Source organism: Numenius arquata, chromosome 17 (genome assembly GCF_964106895.1).
Source record: "Numenius arquata chromosome 17, bNumArq3.hap1.1, whole genome shotgun sequence".
In the NCBI taxonomy this organism is placed as follows: Eukaryota; Metazoa; Chordata; class Aves; order Charadriiformes; family Scolopacidae; genus Numenius; species Numenius arquata.
The window spans coordinates 10697169-10720184 of NC_133592.1; the positions used below are offsets into that span (position 1 = coordinate 10697169).

A 23016-nucleotide genomic window follows, 5' to 3' on the forward strand; every position below is an offset into this window, starting at 1 on the left:
TCCCTGTACGGCAGGCAGGGCTGGCAGCAGAGAACACTCTCTTTGTCCCAAATAAGCTCTTCCTCTTTTAATTTGTGACTGGGATGTGTTGCGTGTCCCTCTGCCAGCTCTGCTGTGGAGGGGATACTCTCTGGCAGTGGTGTCACCAGTGGAAGATGATAACTTAAATCCAGATTTGGCCAGCACGGGATGATCTGCGCCGGTGCGTAACCCGATGTTGTATTGTTTGTTCTGGGTGGCTAAAACTTTCTACAGTCACCTCCTGGTGTGTCTTGGTGACGCCGGGCAGGTGGTTTAACAGTGAAAGAAACGTTACTGAGCTGATACTGGTCTTTGTAATACAGCACACCTAGGGAGAATCCTGAAAATAGTAGTATTTTAGTGCATTTCAGTATTAAAAAGCCAAAAAAATAACCCCAAAACACCTTTAAAAAGAAAAGAGAGAAATAAAAGAAAAGAATTGCATTGTAGACTATAATTTTGAGTGTTAAACTTCCTATTATTCCAAAGGAGAAGAGAGTTCCACACCTGGCAGCATCAGACCCATGGTAGGACAAGCGTACGTCTGCCTGTGTACATAATGCAGACCTGCACCCCTTCGCTAACCAGCCTACCCACAGTTGTTGAACTCATTAATAATGTGTAATTAGCTTGGAGACTTAACCTAGTTTTAGGTAGAGGTGTGAAAATGCATTTACACCTCATTTAAAAAAAAAAAAAAAAGATCATTCCACTCAATAACAAAGAGGAATGTGAAGGAAGGGAGTAAGAAAAACTAATGAGAAGGAAGGTTCTCACCATTTAACTGCTGGGCTTTTGAGTTTTACATTTTCCTGTGGATTTTCTCTCCTTGTAATCTTCTCACAGCAGCCACATTGTTGTACACGTTGCTGGTTGTAGGGGAAACAATACTTAAGTGTTGTTTCATTGGCCTTTGAGGGGGGCAACCCAGCGTCACACGGCAGGGGGTGGTACCCCGTGGTACCCCGTGTCTGCCTTGCCCAGAGTGCAACAGCATCACTAGCCCGGCTCAGAACCACCACTGGTGGCCATTGACCAATGGCCAATTGGTCACTGGTCAGTGACCAATGCTCTTGGTCATTCCAGAGGGTTGGAGATGATTCCCATGTTCCGATTCCTGAGATAGAATCACAGAATGGTTAGAGTTGGAAGGGACCTTAAAGATTGTCTAGTTCCAGCCCCCCTGCCATGGGAAGGGACACCTCCACCAGACCAGGTTGCTCAAAGCCCCATCCAGCCCGGCCTTAAACACTTCCAGGGATGGGGCATCCACAGCTTCCCTGGGCAACCTGTTCCAGTGCCTCACCACCCTCAGAGTAAAGAATTTCCTCCTAATATCTAATGTAAATCTCCCCTCTTCCAGTTTAAAACCATTACCCCTTGTCTTGTCACTACATCTCCTGACAGAGTCCCTCTCCGGCTCTCCTGTAGGCTCCCTTCAGATATTGGAAGGCTGCTGTGAGGTCTCCCCGGAGCCTTCTCCTCTCCAGGCTGAACAACCCCAGCTCTCTCAGCCTGTCTTCATAGGGGAGGTGCTCCATCCCTCTGATCATCTTTGTGGCCCTCCGCTGGACCCGTTCCAACAGGTCCATGTCCTTCCTGTGTTGAGGACTCCAAAGCTGGACACAGTATTCCAGGTGGGGTCTCACGAGCGCATAACAAAGCACGAGATAATAACAAAGCATCTCAGATTGGAGCAGCCTTGTTTTAATTTATCCTCATTTTATCTATAACTTTCTTATTTCAAAGCTTAATACCTCGTTTCTCGCACAAGGAACGAATACCGCGTGTTTGCAGATAAAAATCTGGCACCCTTATATTGCCAGCGATGCAAACACTTGCTGGTATTTCTGACACGACACACCTTTTGCAGATCTTGCGGTGACACCCAGCGATGCTCCTCCCATTTCTGCCCCTGTTAAGTAACTTTAATTCTATGCTCTTAATTGAACATCCTGCCCCCAACCCTGGATTTTGTGCCAACGTAATTTAGGGAAAACCTCACATTTCAAAAGAGAGAGATAAGGTTATCTCTGGGAAGATGTGGAATTCTTTGTTGTGGGGTTTGGGGGGGGGGGGGGTTGTGTTTTCTTTTTTAATGGCAGCTGTTTGAAACTGATGAAAGATGGGGAATGTTAACATTTCCTCGCTGGGGGAGCCGAGTGCAGGTGAGATGGTCAAAGGTGCGTGATAAATGTAATTTATCACGTGGCTATCACCGCCACGGATCTGGGCTATTTATGCAGAACTTCACTGCCAGCCTGTGATTTGCAGTAACACGTTTGCTTCCTTGAAAGCAGATTCCATTGCTCCTTTGTGGTACTGTTTACTTCCAAAGAGATTTGTTTTTCTGGTAAACCTAGATGCTCTCAAATTATTTATTCCGCTTTTACAAAGGAAGGACTAGCAGGAAAATAATGAAATTCACTTCAAGCCTTAAATAGCAGAAAGGCAGGAGAAGGAGGCAGAGCTCGGCAGTGTCCTGTTGTGTGCGGGATCCTCCTCCTGCGCGGGGTCCCCGTGTGGGCACCCCCAGACTGTGCCGAGCCCGGGTACAGGCGTCTTTAGGAAGTACCAGAGCTATTTTTTTTTTTGAAAAACAAAAAAACCAAAATTTGTTGGAAAACAAATCATATGAAGAGCGGTTGAAGGAGCTGGGACTGTTTAGTCTGAGGAAGAGGAGGCTGAGGGGAGACCTCATCACTCTCTACAACTACTTGAAAGGACACTGTAGAGAGGTTGGTGCTGGTCTCTTCTCACAGGTAGGTAATGACAGAACGAGAGGGAATGGCTTCAAGCTCCAACAGGGTAGGTTTAGACTGAACATTAGGAAAGAATGTTTCACAGAAAGAGTGGTCGGGCATTGGAATAGGCTGCCCAGGGAGGGGGTTGAGTCACCATCCCTGGATGTGTTTAAGAGCCGTTTAGATGTGGTGTTGGGGGATATGGTGTAGGGGAGAACTTTGTAGAGTAGGGTAGATGGTTGGACTCGATGATCCCAAGGGTCTCTTCCAACCTGGACGATTCTATGATTCTATGATTCTATTTATTTTGGCGTGCGAGAGGCACGACCTTATACATGCTTTACATTACTCCTGTGTTGTTGGTCTTTCTCCCCAGGCTGATGCCACAGCTTGGTTGTTAGAAGTGTTTGTTGTCCATTTAAACTTGTTATTTCTCGTTAACAGAGAAACTGAAGTGGGGTAAACATTTCCCAGTGCCATAACCCGTATTTTGCCGTATATATTTTGCATTTCTGCACTGAAGGCTCGATGGCGGCCGACGAGCGGGATCGGTGTCTTAGAGCCGAGCGATTCGGTGCCGCGGCGTTGGTATAAACCACCCAGTGAGATGGAAGTGACAAGCAGGGGTCCTCAACATAATGTGCTTATCAGTTAAGGGGATTTATTCGGAGTAGGTGGCGGTGGCGGAGCTGATAAGAGCCCTGCCAGCGGAGCAGACAGCACAGACCCGCGGTGGCCTGGAGCCATAGGTATTACTGCACCAAAGAATGTTTATCTCAAGAGACTATTTAGTTTATCTCAGATGCTCCACTTCTGGTCTCGCTTTCCTGAAAGACATCTTGTACTGATTTTCATTCATTTTCCAAAATTTAAATAATTCCTGGGGCTATGGAATTTATAGACTGAGTATCAATTGTAATCATGTGGAGGTTGATTTTTAAATTGCCTTCACTTTGTAATTCAAATTGTGTTGTATGGTAGACATTAATTATGTCACCCAACATCTATTTACAAATGGGGATTTAAAAACGGGCAGTTCTTATCAGCTAGTGGCATTTGGCAGATGGATGGTTTCAGTAACAACAAAAAACCAAGAGAATAGAGGGGCGAGGGGGGGCTGCCCCCAACCTGTCAGTGGCTGGGGTCTCTCGTACCTTCCCTGGTGTAGCACTTGTCTGCCAGGAGGAGGGAGAGCAAAGCAACAGCTTAATTGTCTGCAAAACAAGTTGGGAGATCTCTGTGTCCCTTCCAGTGAAGCACTTGGAGCTTTCACGGCCCCGTGATGTGTGAGCAGGTCTGGGGGCCACCGTGCCCCCCGAAGCAGCTCCGTGTCCTGCCGTGGGAGCAGAGGAGGCTCTGACTACGGGCTCTCACGAGGAAACTCAGCTTTTCAGATGCTTTTCACTTCTTGGATGAAAGACGACAGAATCTGTGGTCTGTTCCAGAGGAAACAGAGGTATTCATGTCACTGACATCTGAGAATTGGCCCAGGAGTGTGCTTTGGGGGGGTAAAAACTGTAAAAACCGAGGCCGAGGGACAATCCTAGTAGAACAGCTGGGCTGAATTTAGGACAAAAGCCAGGGGGCTATTTTTTTTCCCCCTTTTCCATCTTCACAAGAGACAAAAGAAATGGCAGTTCCACCCCTGGAACACCTGGGGGACCAACCCCACGAATTCACAGGCGACGGGCCCTTTGCCCGTTCTCTGTCCCACACACGGCTCTTGGGGCACGGGGAGGAGACGTGCCCCGGGTGTGTGACACAGCGCCCCGGGGAGAGGTACCGATGTCCTGGTGTGTGACACAACACCCGCAGGAGAAGCACTGCTGTCCCAGTGTGTGACACAACACCCACAGGAGAAGCACTGCTGTCCCAGTGTGTGACACAGTGCCTGTAGGAGAAGCTCCGATGTCCCAGTGTGTGACACAACACCGCAGGAGAAGCACCAACGTCCCCATGTGTGACATAACACCCGCAGGAGAAGCACCGATGTCCCGGTGTGTGACACAACACCCGCAGGAGAAGCACCGATGACCTGGGTGTGTGACACAGGATGACGAGTACCCTCTTCGTGGCTCTGCAGGGTTTCAGTCCTCTGCTGAGTCTGGCCCTTTGGCAAATGCTTCCTGCACAGATTTGCACATAACGAATGGTCCGTGCAAAGGCTGTATTTTCACCTTACCCAACATGCTTTTTTTATGGCATATTTTACCAGGTTTAGCTAAGCCGAATTATATACCACGCTGTTGTTTTTCTCAATCTTTCCTATATAACAAAAGGTGTTTCTTTGTGAGGCTTTCGGCTGTAGTGACCTGTTGTGTGTCATGCAAAATTGTGCACACCTATGTGTATCCATATGCACGCAGCTTTTCTCCCCATGGGGACCATACCTGAGGACATCTGCTTTCCTCCTGTAATCCCAGTGGCTGGGAACGCTCCCTCAAGGCACAAAACCCCACTGCCAACTCCCATTTCCCATCGCGATGGACACCGAGGATCCTCCTTTTGTCCTGCAGACAAGCCCTACACACACGGCCAACATCCCCTTCCCTTTGTGTGCGGCGCAGAGAAGTCCATCGCGGCCCCGCGACGCTCCTGTCCCACGAGCCTTTTGTGCCATCCTTCAAAAGAAACAGCTATTGAAACCCATGACCATGAAGCTTTTGAGTCTTCCAGTGTTTTCCTCCTCACCCTTCCTTTCCATGACCGTGTAACCTTGAAGGCTCACAATTAGGGCTGTGCGTGGGGCTGTACGTGCCCGCACTGACAGCCGGGACCATTGTTTGCAGCCCGGAGACAGACCTTGTGCGCAGCTTTAGAAGTGATATTTTTCCTTTTTTTTTTTCCTTCTCAAGGCTGCTCACGCGGCATCCGACACAAGCAGCAGCATCTGCTTTTGTTTCCCGGTGGAAGCCGAAGTGCCGGTTGTTGTCTTGGCGGTGGTGCTAATAGAGGAAGCGCCGCAGAATAGGGGGGAGCTGCATCGGTTCAGTTAAGGCTCGTGACTAGATGATACCCAAAAGCCTTTATGTTGGAGGAGGCTTCATAATCACAAATTGAGATGTAAATTTTGTGGTGTTAATCCCTTTTCTACTCCCAAAGACAATGGGAAAAATTAAATAGTAGGTAACAGTTTTTCCTTGGGAGCGATTGTATCAGGGCAATATCTTAAACACTTGTTTAGGTACAAGTACCTAAAGGGTGGGTTGGAGGATGATGGAGCTGGACTCTTTTCAGTGGTTTCCAGCGATAGGACGAGGGGCAACGGGCACAAGCTGGAACATAGGAAGTTCCATTTAAATATGAGGAGAAACTTCTTTCCAGTGAGGGTGCCAGAGCCCTGGAACAGGCTACCTAGGAAGGTCGTGGAGTCCCCTTCTCTGGAGATCTTCAAGACCCGCCTTGGTGCAGTCCTGAGTGATGTGCTCTGGGCAATCCTGCTTTAGCAGAGGAGTTGGGCTAGATGATCTCTAGAGGTCCCTTCCAACTCTGAGAAGTCTGTGATTCCGTGATTCCATAATTGGAGGCCAATTGATTTATCCTAGTCATTTTCCATCACCAACACATGCTGAAGGAAAGGCATTAATTACTGCACCTTCCAACTCACCTTCACAAATGGAAAATAGAATCATAGAATCATAGAATGGTTCAGGTTGGAAAGGACCTCAAAGACCTTCCAGTCCCACCCCTTGCCCTGGGCAGGGAGGCCTCCCACCAGACCAGATTGCTCAAAGCCCCCTCCAACCTGGCCTTGAACCCCTCCAGGGATGGGGCAGCCACAGCTTCTCTGGGCAACCTGGGCCAGGGTCTCACCACCCTCACAGCAAAGAATTTCTTCCTGAGATCTCATCTCAATCTCCCCTCTTTCAGTTTAAAACCATTACCCCTCATCCTATGGCTCCCCTCCCTGATCAAGAGTCCCTCCCCATCTCTCCTGGAGCCCCTTTAGGGACTGGAAGGGGCTCTAAGGTCTCCCCGGAGCCTTCTCTTCTCCAGGCTGAACCCCCCCAGCTCTCTCAGCCTGTCCTCACAGCAGAGGGGCTCCAGCCCTTTCAGCATCTTTGTGGCCTCCTCTGGCCCTGCTCCAACAGGTCCATGTCCTTCCTGTGCTGAATGCCACCACCAGCTTAATAAACCAGGACAGTACAGCTGTGTCAGGGACGTGACTCCAGACTACTCTGAATATTTGTACCAACCTCTCCAAATATTCCTTGGGTATTTAATGTTACATTGAATCTGCAATGGGCAACAAGGCTTTGACGAGGCTTCAAAATCTTTCTTTACCTCCGTAATTACTGCATCGTTAGAAATCTCCGGGGAGGGCTACTGCGTTAAACTTGTTGTGAATGAGCAGGAAAGAAAGGAGAGAAAATAAAAGCTTTGAGGATGTATCCAGTACGTTTCCTGCGAGCGCAACGTCCTCTAAAAATCACACAGGACCACAACGAAGAGTTTTGGAGCGGTTACGTTAAATTTCCGGTAGAAAAGGTGAAAAAGCAGGCTGAGACAGCGCGGTTGCTCACAAGCAGGTGGATACAGCTGGACCGAGTCAAGTCTCTGAGCTCTAATCTACCTTGTCTGGATTAAAGAGGAGTAATTTGTTCAACATCTTTGAAGGGAGGGGAGCCAGTTGTGTGCTATCAAGTAAAACGGTGTGTGGTTGTTTCCTGACTCCGATCCATTAACAGGCTGAGCGTCGACTACCAAAGCCTTCCCTCCTGACAGCAGCCAAACCCAGGCCGGTTTCCTTGAGACAAAAGGCCGGTGCTTTCCTCTAATAACTCGGGGAGCTACCAAGGTCTGGAAATAATTTTAAAATTCCTTCACATTATTCAAGGCAGAAGAATTACTAAAATTGTGCTTTAAGCAAAACAGCGTTCTGAGGTTGCCAAGGCAGTAAACACCAGCTTTGGGAAATGCAGTAAGATTTCAACATCTGTTTTGGAGCTGATATTTTAACCATTCCATGTTTATTTTAATGCCTGCTCGGCCACTTCCCAGTCATACATATGCAGCACCAAAGCAATGATAGAAGGAGCGACGCCGTTCTTGAATAGATGCTACAGATCAGCTCCCCCTTCCTTTTTTTTTTTTTTTTTGTTTTATTGATTAAGTAAATAGTGATTGTCCCATCTAGACCTTGAAGGTGATCCCAGAGGTTTGCAGAACACTATGTGGAGGGCAGGCACTGTGTGTTGTCTAAAGAACAATGAGAAGGATAAGAAGAAATAAGAAGTTCATCTCCAGCGTGTTTTCAGGAACACAATGTCGACACGGCAGTGTCTGGAGATAACCTTGGAGATGTTTGCCTTGACTTGTACAGACAGGCCCACACTCGTCTGCCTACCCTGCTGGGCCTCCGGGTGACTCTGCTGGTGGTCCCACTGACACTTGCCGTGCTCCAGCCTGTGCCCTCTTGTAGCTCAAGTCCTTCTCTGCCCTGGAAGAACTTGTCTTCAAAAATATTTTGGAGAGTTTCAATGGGATCATGCCAAGCCCTTGTGTCTTGTTTAAGGCAGACAGCTGAAATAATTGAGCTGCGGGTGAAATCATGGCTCCATGTACCAACTGTACGATGTATAAAGCTCTTTGATGATGAAAGGTATTGCCAGCATGAAAGAGGCATATTCCAAATCACTGCTTAAGAGAGTGGCATCCTCAGCACGAGACAGTCCAGCAGGATCCAGACATTACTTCTGCCCTTTAGTGAATGAGAAAATAGGTTTGCAATCCTCAGGTTGCTTTATGTGAATGAAACTGTTTACTCAGAATGATGCAAAGGCATGGTTTAGAATCAGAGAATGGTTTGGGTTGGAAGGGACCTTAAAGACCATCCAGTCCCAATGCCCTGCCGTGGACAGGAACACCTCCCACCAGACCAGGTTGCTCAAAGCCCCATCCAACCTGGCCTTGAACTCCTCCAGGGATGGGGCAGCCACAGCTTCTCTGGGCAACCTGTTCCAGTTTCTGTTGGCCCTGCTCAGTGGCTGAATGTACCCACTCTTCCTTGAGTAGACAATGTATGGACTTGAACAGGCTCCGTATCCTTTACAGGACATGAGTAGTTTTGGGGACTCACACGAGGGAGCCCCTGGGTCACTGATCCTGGTGCAAGCCCCGGGTGGACAGGACAAGAAGCTGTTGCTGCCCAACTGCTCTGCTCTCCCTGTGGTGGCCAGTGGCCAGTTCATGCCCTGCAAGGGCTCGCTCTCTGAAAACCATCTCCCGCTTCCCTGCTCTTAGGTGCTTCTTAGCAGAGGGGCCAAGGACTCAATGGGCTCAGGCGCTGACATTGCTCCCTCGCCAGAGATTTGGACCATCCAGCAAATGAGATCATCATAAATTGCTTTAAAAAGAATAAAGCATGAAATTTTAATCAAAGTTCAGAGGTCTCACATGGACTGCTTGACGCCATGAAGAACATAACTTCACGGGGGGATGCTTCTTGGTCTTGTAATTCTGAAAATTGGACTGTCAGCTACTGCAGTTTGCAAGCCCAGAGTCACTAGTTGGTTTGGAAGCCTCATCTCACAGTATTTCCAAGTCTTGCCCAAATTTCTTGAACCTTAAAATGTCTTACCAAGCAGTTTCCGAATGACTGTGGAATTTAGTGTCTTGTTTGTTTTAGAAAGGGCAATTTATAAAGCTTCAGTATCTCACTAGATAAAAATATATTTACAGAAAGAAAGAACTGTTTTCTACCGTCTTCAATGCCGGTTGACATTTTGACTTTATCTTCGATATTAAAATAAAAATCTCAGCTTGTTCTTGTTTATTAAAAAGAAGATATATTATCACTATTTAAATACTTCTAAAAGAATTTTAAAAAAGAAATAATAGCTTAACCTTAAAATTCATGCTGAATGGCAAAATCTGTTATTTATCTCTAACTGTGTGGACACCTACCTGATTCTCTGCAATCCTGTAACTTTTGAGATGATTTAAGCTTGTACAAAGTGGTTGAACAATGGGAACTCAAAAAGAAAACATTTTATACCTATTTTACACACAAGAGTGAAAGAATATTGGGGACCTGGGAGCTGTTTGCCTAAATAGATGTCATTATTTTTCCAAAATCAAACAGGACTCGTCTGCCGAGTTATCAGGATTTATAAGCGTGTGTTCGCAGGTGTCCCAGGCTCTACCTTGGAGAAGTGAAGAGTTTGGAAGTGGTCCCAAATGGGCTAAACTTGCAGCTAAATTTGGCCCAAAATAATCCAAAGAGTTTGGGATATCCAGGACCCAGGTGCTCGTGGTCTTGCAGTGTATAAACGCTTGTGGAACACTCAGGTTGCCCAGAGGAGCTGTGGCTGCCCCATCCCTGGAGGGGTTCAAGACCAGGTTGGATGGGGCCTTGAGCAACCTGGCCTGGTGGGAGGTGTTGCTGCCTGGGGCAGGGGTTGGAACTGGGTGATCTTTTAAGGTCTCTTCCAACCCAAACCATTCTATGATTCTATGAAAAGCTGAGAGATCCGATATGGATTCCATATTGGGCTGCCTGTGCTTGGGTTTTCCCCACGCAGTGGTGGATCCCAAGGGCTGGGGTGTCCTGGGGGCTGTCCCCCGCTGCCAGGGCACCACCAGGGCTCTGCTCCGGCGACAGCCTGGGCTTTTCCAGACTCCCTGCCAGCTCCACGCGTTACGGTTGTGAACGACCTCACCTGGTCTTTGCTCAATTATAAACTCTGCGGAGAAAAAGGAGATTTGCATTGATTAAACTGGGTTCCCAAACTGTCGGGAACTGCAGAGAAGCAGCAGAGTAGACTCTGCACTATTTTGAACCAGGTAATTCTCCGGAGTTAGTCTCACTGTAATATTGCTTAAAAACATTGCCGACCTATTTATGACATAGTTAGCATTCATCTAGTAATTAATGAGTATTACAGTGTCTGCTCTGGGCTTGACAGGATTCCTACTGTGGGCTCATTTGATGCTGGATTGTACTGTACCATGGGCTGGGCTTTGCAAGTCATCAGTCTTACGGGACACTTCAAAATCTCTGACAACCCGACGGTCTCAGCCCGAGCCGAGGAAATTACGGGATGTCCGAGGCACATGGGAAACTAACAAAAAGATAGGGTCGGTTAAAATCCTCATAATGGGCTATTAAATTGTTTTACTGTTCAGCTTGTCTGTAAAGTATCAATTATCTCAATGGTTGTAATGCAATCAAAGTAATTAAATTCCAAAGGCTTGCATGTAAAAACCGGAGCTTTGTAAATGGGAATCCAGCCTCCAGTAGTTTAGTTGGTCTGTTTGTGTTTAAAAGTTTCTCCAGATGACTTTTTTTTTGTTTTGTTTTTAAATGGTGTTATAGTTAGAGAGTACTGTTAAAGGTTTGTGTGTGTTTGAGGTTTAGGGTGTGTTTTGAGCTCGGCTGCACACAACGTTTGAACAATTGAATAAGCAAAGCCCGTGTTAGAGCCGAAACACCGGGAGGAAGAGCCATGGGAAGCAGGGACAGTCTCTGCCTCCGAGTCCTGGCCCCGGCTCCAGCTCCTTCACTCTCCTCCGCTGATGGATAATTGCAGCTTCCCTTCCCCTAAGTTCCGAAAAACGACAAGCTCCTGTCTCTAAAGTGCTTCAGATGGGGAACGTGAAAAATATTCCTATCTGAGGTTTAACACATCCAGGATCTTGCCTCCGGTGATATGTTTTACAAGAATAGGAAAAAACTAAAGAATGACATATCACAAAAGCATTTTCCCCATTGTTTGTCCTGGTGCAGGGAGTACTGCTCCTTGATTAACTTTTATTTCAGTTTATTTCAGTAGAGCTACTCCCTTGGGTTTCAGCAGAACTGAACCAAGTCCTGTTTTGTTAGGGCCAAAATTACTCTTGTTGTCACGATTTTCTGAAATTAATGGTAATTTGGGGGTGCACCATTTCCAATGGTCTTAAAAGGTTCCAACTTGGAGAAGGTGCTGAGCATCCGCACCCTTAAAGTCGATTTTAGGAGGATCGAATGGCAGGATTGGCAAGCGTTTTGGGCCGTAGTCCAGGAAAACACCTGCAATTCGTAGCCCGCAATGTAGTTCTGAAAGCTTCATGTCCAATAGATGAATGTCTATCTCCATCCTTAATGTCATCAACTTTCAGAGGCACATACTCACCTAATGGGCTATTTGTTACTCATTTTAAAAAACAGTGAGACGCGTCTTTTATACCACCGCTGGACCTTATAAGCAACTGGAAACCCACATTAAGTCTGATGGGCTGTTCCTTCACTGGTTGATAAGGTAGAGCAAAAAAAGGACTCTTTTGCAAACTTTGATTATTTTTCTTATTATTTGCATGACACCACCAGTGTTTGGTGGTTGTTTAAGAGAAGAACTAGACATGGACAGCCCCAGGAACATACAACCAGAACGATGGAGAGAAGACGTGAACCATGAAGCCATCTGGAGAGAGTGACTTGGTTTTCGGTAGAGTTCAAGCAGTCAAAAGGGAGCATTTGGGGAAGAATTTAAATATATTAACGTGTATGCAGATTTATTACTCCTTCTGTTTCTATCAAGTGGTTAAGAAAATGATAGACTCGCAGCTTGAGAAGTAGTTTCCATAGAGAATGAGCTCATGGAAATGCAAAGAAAGTGTTAATGCCAGAGCGGAGTGTTTGGGAGCTGGGGAAACAAAAGGAAAATCCAGGAATGCTCATAATGTGCAACAGCCTTGGGGGATTTTTTTGTGTCTTCAGACAAAATTAGTGAAGGGAGTTTAGTCTGAGGGCCTCCTTGAAGCTGGCTGAAATCAGCATAGAAGCTGCTTGTGCCTTGATAAGCCCTGTACTGTGTCCTGAGGAGAGCTGTGAAAAATGTGGTGCTGCCAGAGCTCCTTTTTGAGTGTAAAAGTAGCTAATTGGTGTGAATAGAGTTACTTGATCAAATTGCTTAGAAGTTCCTACAATTGATTTGAAGGAGTATTAAGTTCTCCATCTTCTGTCACCTCATTAGCAGCTTCTGCCGGTTCTGCCGCTTACCCGAGGTCCGTGATGGAGGGGTTCCCGCACCGGGAGCCGTTCCTTCCCTCACACAGTGGGCAAACAGAAAGCTCAGCTGTGCTCCAGGCTGCCGGGTGCTGGTATTTCCCCAGTTCTCAGGAGGAAGGAGGTTCTCCTCCTTTTCTGGGGCTCCCTGTTCCTGCTCAGCATGACACTGCTCTGCCCACCAGCTTTTTTCTTCTCTGGATGTACCAACCCAGGAGTAGAAATGAGAGGTTCCCAGATAAACAGCTTCTTGCCCAACTTTGCTTCATTTCCATCAATCTTCCCTCAGGTAGAGACTGAAAGTGGTGTAGAAACCAATTAGCGATGGTTCGTTAGGAGGAAGCAACTTGAAATGTTTTTTAAATTAAGTGCTTGGGAAAACAGAAGAACCACCATGCGCAGTCCCATGTCGATGCCATTAAAAGCAGAGAATCACAGAATGATTTGGGGTTGGAAGGGACCTCTGGAGATCATCCAGTCCAACCCCCTGCCAGAGCAGGGTCACCCAGAGCAGGTTGCACAGGAACGTGTCCAGGAGGGTTTTGAATGTCTCCAGCAATGGAGACTCCACCACCTCTCTGGGCAGCCTCTTCCAGGGCTCTGCCGCCCTCACAGCAAAGAAGTTCCTCCTCATGTTTAGATGGAATTTCATGTTCAAGTTTGCAGCCGTTACTTCTTGTCCTGTCACTGGGCACCACTGAAAAAAAGACCGGCCCCATCCTCCTGACACCCACCCTTTAAGTATTGATAAGCATTGATGAGATCCCCCCTCAGTCTTCTCTTCTCCAGACTAAAAAGACCCAAAGAGCGTGCCTTCTCTTGCAGAGCACGCCTTGGCTCCTGCGTGGTGCGGTGGAACAGGTTCGTAGCGCTGCTCTTTTGCAAATACAGCCCGAATCTGCTGCGGTCTTAACGTGGCACTTCTTGTGGTGGCCCCTCTAATGCATGTTTCCTTCTCTCTCCTGCTGCAGGTGCGTTACTGTTGGGAGGAATCCTCTATTCCTGGCAGTTCCCTCACTTCAACGCCCTGAGCTGGGGTCTGCGGGAGGACTACTCCCGAGGAGGCTACTGCATGATGTCCGTCACCCACCCCGGGCTGTGCCGGCGGGTGGCCCTGCGTCACTGCTTGGCCTTAATCGGACTCTCCACGGTGGCTCCTGTTCTCGACATCACCACCTGGACGTTCCCCGTCATTTCGCTCCCTCTCAACCTCTACATCTCCTACCTCGCCTTTCGCTTCTACAGGGACGCAGACCGCAGCAGCTCCAGGAAGCTCTTCTTCTGCAGCCTGTGGCATCTGCCGATGCTGCTGCTCGTCATGTTCACGTGCAAGAAATCGTTCCTAGAGAAGGAAGACAAAGGCGATCTGCTGGGTGGAGATCACGGGAGGGCTATGGAAATTAGATTGCCTTAAATGTCAATTACTGGTCGTCCTTGTGACACATCAGGTAGTATATTTTAGTAATCGCAAGGGGGAAACCTGTGGGGATGTGTTTGAAGAAGAATCATTTGTGCCTAGCGACCACTTCATGCGATAATTTTCTATTTTCTTCTGAAAGGGAATAGATGTGAGAGCTTAAAGCATCCGTGGGCCTCCAGCTCGCTCGCTCATCACGGATTTAAATTTAGCCTGTCAGAAGCACATCACTTTTGGGGTGGCCTTCTAAAGTCTTCGTGAGTCATGGGCTCTCACCTCGTGGGTAGGTTTTCAGTTCACATGCGCACACTTACCGACCGCCGGCACTGGCAGCCTTGGCCAAGGCGTCGGGAAGCGACAGATGAATGATCTATCACCCCTGCTCCCCGAGCATCCTTTCCAAATTAAGCTTTGAGGCACACGGTGGGTTGGGTGAACTCTCATCTCGATCCGTGCCCTCCCTGCTCTGTTATTACCCAGCAGCATTCAATTTCTGAGGCTTTTTTCAATCAGTTATACTTTTCCCAAGGTTCCCATTCACCTCGGTAGATTTTTTTTTTTTTAGCTTTCATACAGCTGGCACAATGCTAAAGGAATAAAGCAAACTGTCTTTCAGCACACTACGCATCAGCATTTAAACAACCTCCAGATGACCAGCTCTTGTGTGCTGTACACCTTGAACACGCTCCGCTCTACGTCCCTCACGGAGAGTTTCTGACTCCCGCATGGTTTGAACGTCACTGGAGTTTGAACCCTGCGTGTCAGAGCTTCAGCTGGGAAAAATCGCTGTTCCCGTTAGTGTCAGCGAAGCTTGGAAAAGGTGTAGGAGGTGAGAACCAGACCCCGGAGTCTGGTAGTTTTAAGGCTTTTCTGTGCTAATGTGTCTTGTGCCGGCCCGATCAGTCTCAGTGTCCTCGGACGAGCTCTGGTCTTGCATCAAGAGTTTGAATAATATTTAATATCACACTGCGGTGGCTCAGAGAGAAGGTCTCACTTTGGGGGTTGTGCTATTGGTAAGGAAACACATTTTACAGAAGAAAGAAAAGGTTGGGATTGGTATCTAATATTATATCATTCGAATTCCTGATGCAGCCAGTGTCTCTCAAGAGCAATTATTGTGGATGGTCTCACTAGGAAAATGCTTTATCTCTGTTCACTGATGTGATGAAGAACATTTCTAGCCACGGTCTAACGTGTTTGTGATCCCACCACGGGGCTGTGGCTGACCCTCAGCCTAACTGGGGCTGACTGGGACGCACTGGGATGCTTCCCAACAGGGCAGCAGCCAGGACAGACAAAGACTGTGTTACAGTTTATTGTGGTAGTTAGTGCCTGTTATGACTTGATGTGTTCTCACGCCGAGATTTCTTTCCCACGTGGAGAGGGACTGGGCAGCACAATCCAAAGACACGGTCACACCTGAAACGGGCGACGCTGTCTCTGCTTCCCACCCCGGATAAAGCCTTTCAGGAAACGTCACAAATCTGCCACCACGTGCGTATCGCGCTGACATCAAATCTTCACCGGCTGCTTTCATGAGACAAACCCAACCTCTGGTCTCGGTTACGCCGGTGTAAATCAGGAGGGACACGGTTAACCTCTGTTCGGCGGGCGGAGGGGCTCGCCGGAGCAGAGCCACCTGCTTTACACGGCTCTTAAATAACGGGTTGCAAGATTTTCTGGGTCTTCTCAAGTGATTGCAGATGACAGGATTGAGTTCCCTCTGACTCTTTGTCTGACGGACTCCCTTGTACTCAAGTTTCTGTGGGCAACACCGCGTAGAAATGTCTGGAAACTCTGCAACTCCTCAATTTGTTTTAAAAATGCACCCAGTCTTCTCTGCAATAAAGTGCATACTGTACAAAAAAAAAGTGATGAAGGCTCAAAATCTGTTTGAAACAATTCACTTAGGATTGAAACTCTGGCACAGCTCAGTGAATTGCAAAGGTATGTGATAATTTTGCTGCGTTTCTCACAGCAACAATATTCTTCTTGGTCCCTGCAAGAGCAAGGACAGCTTACGAAATACGGGTTTATTGTGCAAAAAGCACACTGAGAGTAAGTTGCGTGTGAGCGGAAAGGGTTTATGCAAAAGTAAAGAATTTGGTCAACCTTTAGCTGGGAGAGGAACCTGAAAAGAGCAGATGGCTCACAACAAACCACGGGTTTTGCTCCCGGAGGCAGAAAGCGGTGCTGAAGCGGGAGGGTTGTGGTTTTCTCCGAAGGCTTCAGGATGGCCCACAAGTACGGGGTGCTGTCCCGACAAACGCAGCGTTGATTAAAGGTCCCCAGGAGATGCCTGTGGTTCAGTTCTGAAGAGCAGTCGTCTTCATTTCTGGGGCCAAAATGTGTAACATCCACGGGTTTTCGGGCCAGACGGGAGCTTTGTAATCATCGCTGGGTGTCTGTAAAATGCAGGTCAGAGAGTTGCGCCAACATCTCCACACCCAGTCGGTCTGGGAGAGAGAGCATGGTTTTAGAATGAGTGGATCTGGGATTTAAAGGTAAGAAATACCATAACTTTTTTATTAAAAAAAAAAAAAAAAATCTTTTTTTCACCTAGAAGGTGTTCTCTGTTGTGCTCCAAAATTACCGTGTATCAGGTACAGATGAAGTCATCTACTGTCATTTTACTGCCTTTAGGAATTTTTGCTGTTGCATGTGCTTTAAAAATAAAAACATTGCCAATCTTGGTTACAGACAGATAATACAGTGGGTGCTCTCCGGTGCCCTTTTCAACATTTCTGGTTCCACTGTGGAAATGAAAAAAATACTGAACCGTCTGCCCTCCTCTGCAGGTATTTGTGGTCCCTGTGACCCTACATGGAGCGTTAATGTCAGCCATCCCTGCCCCAGCACTGCTGGTATTTATTGCTGCCTAAATTCTGCAGGGAAGGAGGCAGGGGGGGTGCATCAGAGTGTCTGGCGGCGTCTGCTTTGCACGGCCGGGGCAGAGCCGGGAGTTCCTGCATCTCAGTCCTGGGCTGTGCCAGCATCAGGCCTTGCCTCTGATGGCTCCTACAACCTGAAACGGTGGCTCCTGTGTAGAATTGCAATGTTTTTTTCCTTGTCCCATTTGGAAAATTTGGATATAGCTTGTTTGTCGTGGAATCATAGAATGGTTTGGGATGAAAGGGACCTTGAAGATCATCTCGTTCCAACCCCCCTGGCCCTGGGCAGGGACACCTCCCACCAGACCAGGTTGCTCCAAGCCCCGTCCAACCTGGGCCTTGGACCCCTCCAGGGATGGGGCAGCCACAGCTTCTCTGGGCAACCTGGGCCAGGGTCTCACCACCCTCACAGCAAAGAACTTCTTCCTGAGATCTCATCTCAATCTCCCCTCTTTCAGTTTAAAACTGTTCCCCCTCATCCTATGGCTCCCCTCCCTGATCAAGAGTCCCTCCCCATCTTTCCTGGAGCCCCTTTAGGGAGTGGAAGGGGCTCTAAGGTCTCCCTGGAGCCTTTTCTTCTCCAGACTGAACCCCCCCCAACTCTCTTGTTATCCGGTTTCCTGGTTACTCTGGTTCTCCCCATGAACTGACCCTCCTGGAGAACACCTGATATTTATTTGGTAGTGAAAAAAGTAGCAGCAACGTGCCATGTCCCCCCACCCCTGAGTCTGCTGGCAGCTGAGAGGGTCCCATCTCAGTGTTGCTGTTACAGTGGGCAACTAGGCACCACCAGAAGCCTGTGCTGAAGCTCACAGAGGAATCGGAGCCAGTGTCTCAGAAGGATGAAGCTGGTTTTAGTCTGTTTGGACTTTAAACCTTTTGTGTGGTTTTGTGGATAAAACAGTAGCCCTGAGGCTCAGGGGATCTTCATTCTTTCCAGATCTGCGTTGCAGAAATGCACTCCATCTGTAAAACGGGGATGATGATATTTCGCCTTGTTGGACGAGTGAGCAGCTCGTGTTTTCGTCAATCCCGTACCCGATATTCTGTGTGGCCTTGGAAAGAGAACGACGGCTAACGATTAGGTTCCACCCTGCGTCTTTTCTTTGACCTTCAGTGAATCGTTTCATCTCGGCACAAGGCTTTCCTCGCAGGATGCCTGCCCGGCTGAGCTACTGGGAATCTCCCTGAGCTCTTGTGTTGGTGAGAAGCCCCTGGGTCCTGCATGAACCCCCCTGCGGTCCCTCGGCGTGACAGGCGTCCCCCCAAGCCCACCAGCCGGTGGGTCTGTGCGCCGTGTCCCAGCGTGAAGGAGGAAACCCAGCCCCTTCCCACACGGCTCTTTCCCCTCTCCTTTCCCCCACTGGGTTGTGGGGTTTTTTTTCTTGCTTCCTGTATCAATCTGGGATATAATCTGCCCCAGCAGAGTCACACATTCACACTCTCCTGGCTCCAGCAGCGTTTCCCACTCCGCCGGGCCACGGTGTTTCTTACACAAAACACACACGTCCTTTTCAGCTCTGACGATCCCACGGGAGTCGGAATGGAAACAGAGTGATACTATTAGAAGTCATTATCATTACAGATAGAGAGCGTGTTGTCCTGGTTGCTCTCCAGAGGTGATTAGATATTCCCCTTTCCTTGGAAATACAGGCTGTCTACAGAACACTTTGCTGTTAAAACAGAATTATCAGCGTTGTTTTTCCTACCAAGCAGCTCTGCTGGGGGTGGTAATACTAGAAGCTCCGTTGCAAGCTGTCCCTGATGGTATTTCTGGTCGTGGTATTTCTTAATCAGGCAAAGAGCTGGCCCCAGCGAGGGCTCCAGGGATGCAGGATGCCACCGCGCTGGTGGGGTGGCCTTGGCTCGGTTGTTTGCCTCTTGGTGCTGCTCTTTCCCCTCCCAGTCATGGAGAAGGTCAGTCCTGCAGGGCAGGGCTTCTCGCCCCTAGGTCTGTGTCCTTTGGCCCTGCCAAAGGCAAGTCAGAGTTCGGTTCCGATGTTCATCATCTCCCAAACGGCGTGTTGTTAATTTGGAGTCAACAAAGATGACCGGTGAGTTGTGGTCAGGTGCCAAAGATGGCAAGTTGAGGTCAGAAGTGCCATTGGTGAGGACCCTCCTCTGGGAGAGTCCCTCAGGCTGTGACTTAATGGGTGGTTCCATCGATGCTTTTTAGTCCACTTGGAAATAAAGGTACTACAGACTTCTAGGGCTTCGACACAAAGTTCAGCAAGGTTTGGAGCTGCCTTCCGAACCCTTCCGCCAATGGAGCTTGCAGTGTTTCCTGAACATGAGAGGGTTCCTGTGCTCTGTTAGAGCTTGCGTTGCCCTGAATTCCCATGTCGCAAGGACACCCACTTCCCCGAAAGGCTGTTATCAGGCCCAGAGGGGTCAAATTCACCTTAACCCAAAGAAAAGGAGGTCTTTGGAGCACGGCGTGTGTCCCAAAGCCGTTTAGACTGCCATCAGAAGTCCATGTGTTTAAAGGAGCTAGCAGGAATCTCTCCCATCAGCTCTCCCTCGTGCACTTCCCGTCACCTCCGCTTTTCTGCTCCCAGACTTTCACCGTTTATGCTGAAGATTTTCCAGCCCGGGTCAGTGCCTCGGGCTGGGGTTTAGTTTCCAGTGTTTCAAAAAGGCACAGTTTGACTGTTTCACAGAGCAAGGTTGGCAAAACAAGCTGCTTTCCCACAAAGCGGAGACGTTGTTCCTACCGCTCCCTAACCAGTCCTGGCACCTCCAGGCCTTGGAGCGAGAACGGAGGGTTTGGCAGTGGGCTCCCGCGGGTTCAGCTTGGTGCATTCATCCCCTCTGGGAAGGTACCGCGCGTTTTTCCCAGTCCCTGCAAGGTTACTGCTTCCCATTCTTGTTTGAGCATCGCTGCTGACACCTCCGAAGAGATGCTCTGAGCGTGGCAGGCACAGACCGTACTGGGGAGATGCTGCCACGGTCCCTAAAGGGGGGCATAAGGGCTAAAAAGAGGTACCTGGAAAGGAGGATGCCTCGCTCTCCCCCCTAGAGCTGGAATCACAGAATCATGGAATCTTCATGATTGGAAGGGACCTTTGAGATCATCAAGTCCAATACATACACACACACCCCCCCAAAAAAAAACCAAAAAAACCCCCCAACAATCTCGGGCACTAGAGCATGCCCTGAAGTGCCATGTCTACACGTTTCTTAAATACCTCCAGGGATGGCGACTCCACCACCTCCCTGGGGAGTTCTGGGCCCCTCACTACAAGAGGAAGGAAGGAAAAGTTGCCCTAGATTCTTACCTGTATGACCGTTTTTCTAGGAGCCCGGCTTCAGTCCTGCCCATGAGCGTGCGATGCCCAAGGGGAGGTTTTCACATGTCTCAGAGTGTGTGTTGCCCCAGAGGCTGGGGCAGTTTGGTGGTCGAGGTCTTCTTCCCCTAGTTTTGCTGTCCGAGACACATGGCAAGGTCCTTTCTGTCCCCTGCTCCCCTTTTTAACCCCTTCTATCCTAACTACAGCTTCCTTTTGATACATTTTTTTTCTGAAGTATGTGCTATAAAATACACTGCTTGTATCGTCTAAACTGCAGCTGTAGCCGGACTGTCTTTTCTTAATCAGAAACACAGATTTGGGGAATTGCCCTGCGTGATTGGAAACAGAAGGGCTCCGATCTCCCAGTCTGACCAAACTGTCCCTGGCTGGGACCAGTAGGGACATCTTGCCCATCTTCCTCCTCCGAAAAGCAAGAAGGGGGAAGAGGGAAGGAGGGATCCCTGCAGGGTAGAGACCAGACCGTGGTGCTGGGGGAGGATGGAGCTCCCAGCCGGGCAGGAGGGGCTCTGCCAACCCTCTCCTCCCGATGCACGGGGACGGGCTGCCCGGATGCCGATGGGCACAGGGCAGTCGAAGCTCGTTCGCTGGCACCGAGACTTGTCTTTTGTTTTCTGAGCGACGAGAAAGATGAAGATTGGTGCCGCCGAGAAAAGCTGGGAGATGTTTGGGATTGTTTTCTTTTTTTTCTTTTTTTTTTTTTTTTTTGCCGGGGAGAGGAGGCACTGTATCAAATTAAACTTGAAACGGAGATGCAAACGAGGTGATTAAGGCGTTTCCGCCGTGCTTCCAGGGGAGCTGCTGGACGGCGTCCAAACCGGGGAAGGGAACAGCCTGGGTTTATCAGCTGATCTCGGAGGTTCGTACCGATGCTCGCGCCGCAGAGCAGCCGAAGGGCTGGGTGACCCACACGCTGTCCCTTGGCTGTCCCTGTCCCTGGCTGTCCCCTCCCATACAGCACAGGAGGGAAACCGAGGCACGCTGAGGGGAAGCAGGGTGCTGGGGCCACATAGTTACCCAGCGGCAGAAAGGGGAATATTGTTTACATCTCCTCTCCCCCGTCTGATGCTCCTACTGTGCTGTTTAGGGCCACTGTCTGCTTGTCACCTGCACTTGGCTTTCAGATGGGGACCGGCAGGAGCTGGTGATATGTTGGGGGTGAGAGTAAGACGTTTTTCCTCATGTTGAGATGGAATTTCTCTTGTTCCAGCTTGTGCCCGTTGCTCCTTGTCCTCTCACTGGGCACCTCTGAGAAGAGTCTGGCCCCATCTTCTTGTTACCCGCCCTTTAGATATTGCTCAGCATCGATGAGGTCCCCTCTCAGTCTGCTCTTCTCCAGGCTGAACAGCCCCAGGTCTCTCAGCCTTTCCTCAGCAGAGAGATGCTTCAGTCCCTTGATCATCTTCGTAGCCTTTGCTGTACCCTCTCCAGCAGTTCCCTGTCCTTCTTGAACTGGGGACCCCAGAACTGGACATGCTGCTCCAGCTGTGGTCTCACCAGGGCAGAGGAGAAGGGGACAAATGCTTCCATTTGGGGATGGGAAGGGGACTGTCCTCTGTGCTGCTGCTCTGCTGCCCGGCAGGTCTCTGGTCCCCAGGCGTCACCCAGCATCTTGTGCTGCATCCCACGGTCCCCTCTCAGGAGCAGCCTGGCTGGGCTTTCTGCGAGGATGGCTCCATGAGGACATCCACGAGCTGCCCCTGGGTGAGGAGGTGAGGATCCGTCACGCTGGAAGGAGCAGAACTGTAGGAATCACCTGCCGGGCTCAGCCTTGCTGGGGACTGTCCTTACAGCCCAAAGCCACTGTCTGACGCCGCAGCTCAGAGCCAACGACCCTGCTCCAGCTCCACCAGCCCTTCCTATGCCTTGCTTATAGTGGGGACTGCAGGAGGGCCATGCTGGACGGACAGATGGACGGACAGGCGGCGGTCCGGGCCGCTGTCAGGGATGTGCAGGCTGTGACTCGCTCGGCCGCGATGGCACTGAACTCCCTCTGTTGACTTATCCTGAAGTTGCACCCCTTAATCCAGCGACGTCCCCGTCTCTGGTAATAAATAGCACCTTCCGTAAATGTCTCTCGCTCGTACTAAACCGCAGCCCCGACTGATTATTGCTGCTTTTGTAGCCTTTACAGAGCTGTTTTTATTTATAATTGCACCCCGCTGGTGTGTTCATAATGATTTTCCCTGCTGCGTCCCATGCGGTCCAGCGCTACAAAGACGCGTTTCTGTAGTGGCTGTTGTTGGTTTTAATCACTTGTTATTCGGATGATATATTAATAGCAGTATCTCTGTGAGGCTTTTGAGTGTTTTCTTTTTTCAAAACAGTTGCAACAAAAGCAAAGTGTTAGCCCTAATAAAACGTGTGGTTCGTTTGGTTCCCTCCTCCAGCCATGAGTCCAATTAAGTGGGTGCTCAGCAGAGAGCCCGTCTCACCCCGTCCCGTCCCGCCTCAGCCCCAAAACCTGAACCTCTGATTAAAAGGTGTTTGGGACTCCAGCGGGAACAGGGGGGTGCTTGAAAGGCCCTGCGTGGCTGGAGGGGTGTGAGTCTGTGATTGCCCGTGTGTAGACTGTAGACGTCTGTAATAATCCAAACTACACTTCGCAGATGTTCATTTGTGCCTCGTGATTCTCCTAAACCCCAAATAA

At 49.1% G+C, this 23016-nt stretch overlaps 1 protein-coding gene across 2 annotated transcripts in view; it reads left to right on the forward strand.

Annotated features, from left to right (window-relative positions):
• Positions 1-16697, forward strand: part of COX10 (cytochrome c oxidase assembly factor heme A:farnesyltransferase COX10) — a 110618-nt gene extending 93921 nt beyond the window's left edge. Inside the window, exon 7 of one of the 2 annotated variants that reach the window (XM_074160148.1) lies at positions 13722-16697. In XM_074160148.1, coding sequence (XP_074016249.1) covers positions 13722-14164 — 443 coding nt within the window. In that variant the 3' untranslated portion in view covers positions 14165-16697. The remainder of the gene's footprint in view (positions 1-13721) is intronic. The other variant, XM_074160149.1, reaches the window with a different exon arrangement.
• The last annotated feature ends 6319 nt before the right edge of the window (positions 16698-23016 follow it).